Consider the following 9076-nt stretch of genomic DNA (forward strand, 5'->3'; position numbering starts at 1 on the left):
TTCGATCCCGCGATAGGATTACTATATTTTTTTTATATTTCATTAAAATATATATCTTGATATATATCGAGTTTTTTTTCTTTAACCAAAACAACCTGTTTTCTTCAATATCTGCAACGGCTTAGATTAATTATCTTGTATTTTATAATGTCCTTCAAATAGTTTAAGGGTTGGTATTTAAACTATCGAAAATTGCACGATATTCACGAGGAAATTTAAAACTTTTCTTTATTATATATAAATGAATACACACTGATCTAAGCTTTCCAGTGTCGCTGTCAGTTGACCAGCATAAAATGTCGAACACAAAATCTAAAGCTTTGACTTCAACATCGAAAGAGATAGTTAACAACGTTGCTAACTACTTCGTGAAAGAAGCGAAAGAACCATCTAACATACCGCAATACTCGTTCTTACAAAGGACAGCGGAGGCAACAGGTATTAGTAGCAGAACTATCAGCAGGATCCGTAAAGAATTTAAAGGCTCGGGCTCCCTGACATCGCCGAAGCGGACATTCCCTAAGGAACTAAAGACGGTCGATGATTTTGACAGATGTACCATACGCAATAAGATTTATGAATTTTACACAGTTAGGCACGAACTTTCAACTTAAACGAACCTGCACGAAGCTTTGAAGGAAGTCATTGACTTTATCGGCAGTAAAAGTTTGTTAAGAAAGATTATCAGGGAACTCGGATTTAGATGGAAGAGAACGAACAGTCAGAGAAAGGTGTTAGTGGAAAAGCAAAGTGTGGTGGAGCTACGGCTGAAGTATTACGCGAAGAAGAAACAACTTGAAGAAGCTGGCTATGACTTCGTTTACATTGATGAGACTTGGGTAGACACAAGTCATACAGCTAAGTATTGCTGGCAGGCACCCGGCATGGATGGTGTTACAACCCCTGTGAGCAAGGGGCAAAGACTGATTAGTGTGCACGGTGGTTCAAATGAGGGTTTTGTTCCATGGGCGCTTCTTATCTATAAAGCGTCTAGCTTTTCTGGAGACTATCATCATGAAATGAATGGGGAAAATTTTTGTAAATGGATGCAAGAAAAATTGTTACCAAATATTAAAAAGAAGAGTGCGATTGTTATGGACAATGCATCTTATCACTCTGTTCAGTCCAGCAAATGTCCTAATTCTTCCACTCGGAAAGCAGATATACAGGTATTTTATACTAAAAAACACAACTCCATTTATTAATTCATTATATTACATTGTATCAGATCAGCAATACATACAAGAATAACCATTTTTTATCAAACCTATTTTCTCTATTTCAGAAATGGTTGACGGAGCACAATATACAGTATGATCCAGCCTTGCTTAGACCCCAGCTCCTGGCACTAGCTAAAATGAATAAACCCGAGCCAGCATATGTCACTGATGCCATTGTCAGAGGATATGGGCATGAAGTTCTAAGATTGCCGCTGTATCATCCGGACCTTAACCCTATTGAACTGATATCGAGTCAGGTGAAGAGCATCATCGCATTCAGAAACCTTACATATAGGTCTGCTGACCTTGTTCAAATAGCAAATTCGGCATTTGAAGAGATAGGGGCTGATCCCTGGAGGAGAGCCTGTGTCAATGCTTAAAAAAACAGAAATATCTTATAGGGAGACAGATATTGTTGTGGGGCTCCGATGGCGATGTGGTTAAGGTCGCTGACTTCAAATCACTGCCATCGATGTGGTTCAGCCTCACTCGGGCGTTGAATTTAGTGAGGAAGCCATCCAGGTGCTACGGGAATGTCGGTGGTTCTACCAGGTTCTCGCTCGTATGAAAATTGCACGAAGGGCACTGGGTTTCTCCACCATCAAAGCGGAAAGTCGCATATGACTAAAATGTTCGTGCGACTTAAACCAACAAAAAAAAAAAAAAAAAAAAAAAAATTGTTGTTGATATTGCGATGGACAATTGGTCATTGACTTAGCTGAGGACAGTGATTAAAGTGACGAAACGAGAGTGCTAGCGGGGAGAAGATTAGATTTAATGTTTCACTGTCATTCATTGTAAAATTAATTGTTGATATAAGAAAAATAAAAAAACATATTACAAATTATGGAAAAAAACAGACTAATTAAAGATATAAAGATGAAGATAAAGTGGAATATATTTAACATATAATAGAGTCATCGGATCGACCCCCAGATCCTTTCCAATCTCTTACAATAAATCGCTGTGTAAACATACCTGACGATTTGTAGTCAGCGGGTATATTGTTTATAGCAGAAATCGATCGAAGTATCGATTTTTTACGAATCAAACCGATGCACTAAGTTACCTACTGATTTTAATGGTTCAGCCTGCACTAAAAATATCTTCGCCAGGTCAGATAATATGCACTATAGTAATGGAATAAAAACAACATGTCTGATTAAATTATTATGTTCTATCATATACTTTATTCAAAATCATAAGTTATTATACAAATTAGCATGAGATAATATACCCTACGACAAACCCCTTGAGGGATTTCAAAGAAACATGACACAATTAAATGTTCACCACATCAACACGACGTGCAGAGCAAATGTTTTAGAAGGTCTGCTTAAAGTTCAAGGTCATACTTAGGGGTCAAAGGTCATATGACTTTGTTTTGTGTCTGCTCTGTTACTCTTGAACAGCTTGAAGGATTTCGAAGAAACTTGTCACAAATGTCAAACTCATTGAGACTACTTGCAATGTGCATGCAGATAGCTCCCTTTAAAGGCCTAGATTTTAGCAGTTTGCTAAGGGATTTCTGTTTTCACCAGCACAGTTGGGGGCTAATGACCATCACAATATGGTTCCAGTTAACAAGGGTCAATGTTTATTGGAGAGTCAGTCTACCTTACAAGTGTATCAATTAGTGAGAAGGGGAAACAATGTAATTTATCTTAAATTGATACATAATTGATAACTTTTAAAGTTATACTAGTTTTTTTGGGTTTTTTTTGGCATTTCTATGTAAAGAAAAATATTTGTTGATCAAACACAGTAATAAGATAATCAGAAACTTATTTTCACAATAATGAAATAACGATAAACTTACTTAAAGAAATATGCAAGTTTTTTATTTTTTCAAAGTCTGCATGTCTGGAGAATTGTGATATTTCAGAAAATTGTGACTTTCACTCATCTAAAGCTTGCAGAATACTGTAAATAACATTTGTCTAAAAATTGAAAACAGTATGTGCATTTCAAAGTTACAAAGCAAAGCATGAAAAAAAGTCACTTTTTGCAAAATACTGAAAATGAAAATTCAGCATATATGGAACACAATAATTCTAAGTTCAAATAATGTTGATTACATGAATACAAGAAACCCAGTTTCCAATTAGAAAAATATTGTCAGCACAAAGAACTCCTGAATTTTTTCACTATCTTGTGTGTTTTATTATCATAATTATTTTCAATATTATTACTGTATCTTTAATCATCCTTTATGTAGTATAATAATAATAATAATAACAATAATAATGATAATTATGTCTCCCCCAGGAGACATATTGTTTTTGCCCTGTCCGTCCGTACGTCACTCTTCATTTCTGAGCTAGAACCTAGAACCTTCAAACTTCATAGGGTTGTAGGGCTGCTGGAGTAGACGACCCCTATTGTTTTTGGGGTCACTCTGTCAAAGGTCAAGGTCACAGGGGCCTGAACATTGAAAACCATTTCCGATCAATAACTAGAGAACCACTTGACCCAGAATGTTGAAACTTCATAGGATGATTGATCATGAAGAGTAGATGACCCCTATTGATTTTGGGTTCACTCCGTCAAAGGTCAAGGTCACAGGGGCCTGACCATTGAAAACCATTTCCGATCAATAACTAGAGAACCACTTGACCCCGAATGTTGAAACTTCATAGGATGATTGGTCATGAAGAGTAGATGACCCCTATTGATTTTGGGGTCGCTCTGTCAAAGGTCAAGGTCACAGGAGCCTGAACATTGAAAACCATTTCCAATCAATAACTAGAGAACCACTTGACACAGAATGTTGAAACTTCATAGGATGATTGGTCATAAAGAGTAATTGACCCCTATTGATTTTGGGGTCACTCCATCAAAGGTCAAGTTCACAGGGGTCTGAACATGGAAAACCATTTCCGATCAATAACTAGAGAACCACTTGACCCAGAACGTTGAAACTTCATAGGATGATTGTACATGCAAAGTAAATGACCCCTATCGATTTTGGGGTCACTCCATTAAAGGTCAAGGTCACAGGGGCCTGAACATTGAAAACCATTTCCAGTCAATAACTTGAGAACCACTTGACCTAGAATGTTGAAACTTAATAGGATGATTGGTCATGCAGAGTAGATGACCCCTAACGATTTTGGGGTCACTCTGTGAAAGGTCAAGGTCACAGGGACCCGAACATTGAAAACCATTTCCGGTCAGTAACTTGAGAACCACTTGACCCAGAATGATGAAACTTCATAGGATGATTGGTCATGCAGAGTAGATGACCCCTAACGATTTTAGGGTCACTGTTAAAGGTCAAGGCCACAGAGGCCTGAACATGGAAAACCATTTCCAATCAATAACTTGAGAACCTCTCGACCCAGAATGTTGAAACTTCATAGGATGATTGAACATGCAGAGTAGATGACCCCTATTGATTTTGGGGTCAGTCTGTTAAAGGTCAAGGTCACAGTGGCCTGTTCATGTAAAATCATTTTTTGGAAATAACTTGAGAACCACTTGACCTACAATGTTGAAACTTAATAGGATGATTGGACATGCAGAGTAGATGACCCCTATTTATTTTGAGGTCACTTGATCAAAGGTCAAGGTCACAGGAGCCTGAACAGTGACTTGAGAACCACTAGGCCAAGAGTGTTGAAATTTAGTGGGATGACTGGACATGCCAAGTAGATGATCCCTATTGCAGCCAACTATCAGTGTCTCTTTGATTTTTGCTCCTGACCCCTATTGACTTCTTGCCTATAGGACTTTGCATTGGGGGAGACATGCGCTTTTTTACAAAAGCATTTTCTAGTTATTATTATGATTATTTTTATTATTATTATCATTATTATAACATTAAAGTAATACTTATTATCATCTATATAATATCAAAATAATAATTAATATCATTATCATTCCACATTCACTGAAGAAAATTAATTTCTTTCAACTCCACTGCACAAATCTTCATGGTCTAGTTGGGGTCCCTGCTGTGCTAATTGCCCTCTAATCAGTTACGGTTACATAATCGCTGATAAGCAGCAGATAAGATGGGAGTTGTATATTGGATTGGGTGGGGGGGGGGGGGGTGTGGTGGGAAACACTTATATAGTAGTGAATCTAGGCCTTTAAGGTCAAGGTCACTTTTTGGGTCAAAGGTCATATATTTGCATATATATTTTGTGTTGGAAGTATAACTATATTTTCAACAGCTTCTATCACAGCAATATGTAATACAACAACTTGTGAAATGTATCAAGGAAAGAAAAAGATTAAACTATAACCAGTGTTTACTAAGCGACAATGTCTGGTCCCAATTAACCTAACTATCAAAGGTCATACCTTTGGGCTTATATTGCTCCATATTGTGGTGCTCGTGTTTACAAAATTATGCCCCATATTTCAACTTGGGAATTTTTGGTTAAAATTTTGTTTAAAGTAATGGTATCTGATCTGACAGTACCAACTAAGGGAATGGATTGAAATTTCACACACTTGCACTGCATAGGTTCCATAACTTTATTTTGCATTTTTAGTGTTCCCTTAAACTTTAGGGCGAGTTCTTATAGGTTTGCCCTTGTCAATACTCCTGTCCATCTGTCTGCCCAAATTTGTGTTCTGTTTATCTCAAAAAGTGATTAACCAAGAGTAATCAAACATTATAGATAATGTCAGTCAGCGTGTGAAGTTGTGCACCTGAGCCAAACAAGAGTTGTGGCCCTTGATGTAGTCAAAAAGGGCCTAAAAATTTGTGTAGCATGTATCTAAAAAAGTATTTGACCTAAGATTATGAAACATAGGAATATTGTATAGCATGTGAAGTTGTGCACTGAGGGTTTTGTGTAATTGAGATTTCCGTAGACTTATTCAAAAATATGCACAGAGATGCATGTCCTCCGAGTATACCCAGAAATTGGGTTTAGCTGTGCTGAAAAAAAATTTTCTGAGGGTCAGAAATGTTTGCATAAGAACAGCTATTTATGCCAAGTCTAATTGTGCTTATTATAGTCATGTTCTGATCAAATGATTTTCAGCGGAGTAATGGCCTGCATTTAAATTGTCAAATTCTTTTATCTTTATTATTTCTCCTATACCAATGGTTGGAATTCAACAAAAGTTCCCAGGAGTTACCGCTGCCAAGTCTAATTGTTTACACTCTTCGAATGTTATGGTTCAGTGATTTTGCCTGGAGTTATGGTCCTTGACTTATGGCATTTTACAATATCTGCATGGTAAGTGGTGTGAGACATGTTTTTCGTGAAAAAACATTGTCTAGTTTTTCCACTGCCATTGTATTTACACCAAGAGGCTGGAAGTCACTCACTTTCCACTGCTATCGTGTTTTGACTAGCTAACCTGGAAGTGACGCACTTTCCACTGCTATCGTGTTTATCTGTAGACTAGCAAGCCTGGAAGTCACACACTTTCCACTGCTACTGTGTTTACCTAGACTAGTGAGCCTGGAAGTTGCGCACTTTCCACTGCTATAGTGTTTAGACTAGCTAACCTGGAAGTCACGCACTTTACACTGCTATCGTGTTTAGGCTAATGAGCATGGAAGTCACGCACTTTCCACTGCTAATATGTTTAGACTAGCGAGCCTGGAAGTCACGCACTTTCCACTGCTATCATGTTTAGCCTAGCGAGCCTTGACGTCACGCACTTTCCACTGCTATCGTGTTTAGACTAGCGAGCTTGGAAGTCACGCACTTTCCACTACTATCATGTTTAGACTAGCGAGCCTCAGGAAGTCACGCACTTTCCACTACTATCATGTTTAGACTAGCTAACCTGGAAGTCACGCACTTTCCACTGTTATTGTGTTTACCTAGACTAGTGAGCCTGGAAGTCAAGCAATGTGGTTAGACTAGCGAGTCTAGAATTAAGTCACTTCCCACTTACACTGTGGTTGACTAACAAGCCTGGAAGTCACTTCCCATTTATACTGTGGTTACACTGGCGAACCTTGAAGTCACTTTTCACTTTCTCTGTGGCAATAATTAAGTCTGTTGAGCCTGGAAGTCACTTTCCACTTCCATTGTTTATGGACTAATGAGCCTGGAAGTCACTTCCCACTTCCTCTGTGGTAAGTCTATTGAGCTTAAAGTCACTTCCCACCTCCGTTGTTAGACTGGCGAGCTTGGAAGTCACATTTTCAATTGTTAATAATATATATAGACTAGTGAGACTGGAAGTCACTTAATTTCCACTTCCTCCGTGGTAAGTCTATTGAGCATGGAAGTCACTTTCCACTTCCTCTGTGGTAAGTCTGTTGAGCTTGTAAGTCACTTTCCACCTCCATTGTTGTTAGACTGGCGGGCTTGGAAGTCACATTTTCGATCCTCTGTTGTAAGTCTATTATAACTGAGCCTGGAAGTCACTTTCCACTTCCATTGTTAATAGACTGTCCCTAGTGAGACTGGAAGTCACAGTTTCCACTTCTGTGGTAAGTCAATTGAGCCTGGAAGTCACTTTCCACTTTCATTTTTTTTATATTAGTGAGCCTGGAACGGCAAGTCTGTTGAGCCTGGAAATCACTTTCCACCTGCATTGTTTATAGACTGGCGATCCTTGAAGACATTTTCCACTTCCTTTGTGGTAAGTCCATTGAGCCTGGAAGTTACTTTCCACCTCCATTGTTGTTAGACTGGCGATCCTTGAAGACATTTTCCACTTCCTTTGTGGTAAGTCTATTGAGCCTGGAAGTCACTTTCCACTTCCATTGTTGTTAGACTGGCGAGCCAGCTGGAAGTCATTTTCCACTTCCACTGTGGTAAGTCTATTGAGCATGAATGTCACTTTCCACTTCCACTGTTTATAGACAAATGATCCTGGAAGTCACTTTCCACTTCCTCTGTGGTAAATCTATTGAGCCTTCAAGTCACTTTCCACTTCCATTGTGGCTGGACTAGGGTTAGACTGTTTACAAATAAAATTATTCATGGATATTATTCAGTTACGAAAACATACAAACTAATAGATTAAACCAGGTATGGTATTTTACAAAATAAATCTTAGTATACAAGGTTTGGCTGGACTAGCTTAAATAAAGTAATACTTTTTTATGGGGATAAACTTGGTAAGATTTTGGGTCATGGCAATTTTCCAATTATATTAAGTAAAGTCATTAAACGTTTTATTAAGAGGTTATGACCAAACTGTTTTGAGACACACCGCATGTTCGGTGTTCAGCCCTTTTACAGTTGGACGCTACGTTTTCCACTTTGATTGTGTCCGACTGAACAGGTGGAGGACTCTATAAGTAGTTCATAAATCCCCTTAGGCCTGAGCTATTTCGATTTCAGCTTTTTTCTGGCCTGTTTCGTTGGACCTTTAAGGGTGTTTCCCTTAATTGTTGCTCTGTCTTCTGCAAAGGCATTGAGTACATGCCTTTTACGTTCTTAAGGATTGCATTTATATTACATACAAGATGATATAGCGGGGATAACTTTTATTTACACTGTCCTGTGACTTTGGTACATGGTGGGGGTAACAGTGAGGCTAGGTGCACCGTAAATCAGTTTAAGCTCCCCAGTGGTGGTTTTGTCATTGACTGTTCCAAGGCGGTGCCCCACTAGATGTTCCTTTATTTGTTTGTTTTGCCCATGCATTTGTGTGTGGATCGTATATGCGTTTGGGGGCGGCTGCATTTTTGGAACGTGGCTTTCCCTGTTGGATATTTTTTCTTCTTTTTATTCTGCATATTTGAAAACCTTTAAAACGACCCACAGCAATAAATAAATGTGTAGCAATGATATACATGTATCTTCTTCCAGAACCAATAGAGCCGTATATACATTTAACAGAAAGATGAGCAAATAAACGAATAGTCTAAAATCACATTCTTGATTTCAAACTTTATCAAAAGTCACAGTACGAATAGTCTAAAA

At 38.2% G+C, this 9076-nt stretch overlaps 1 protein-coding gene across 1 annotated transcript; it reads left to right on the plus strand.

Annotated features, from left to right (window-relative positions):
- Positions 1-296: 296 nt before the first annotated feature.
- On the plus strand, positions 297-1600 carry LOC123533267 (uncharacterized). The gene is made up of 3 exons (XM_053520532.1): positions 297-438; positions 631-1169; positions 1286-1600. The coding sequence occupies exons 1-3, from the start codon at positions 297-299 to the stop codon at positions 1598-1600; spliced, it is 996 nt and encodes a 331-aa protein (XP_053376507.1).
- Positions 1601-9076: the final 7476 nt, after the last annotated feature.

The sequence above is a fragment of the Mercenaria mercenaria genome, chromosome 12 (assembly GCF_021730395.1).
Source record: "Mercenaria mercenaria strain notata chromosome 12, MADL_Memer_1, whole genome shotgun sequence".
NCBI lineage: Eukaryota > Metazoa > Mollusca > Bivalvia > Venerida > Veneridae > Mercenaria > Mercenaria mercenaria.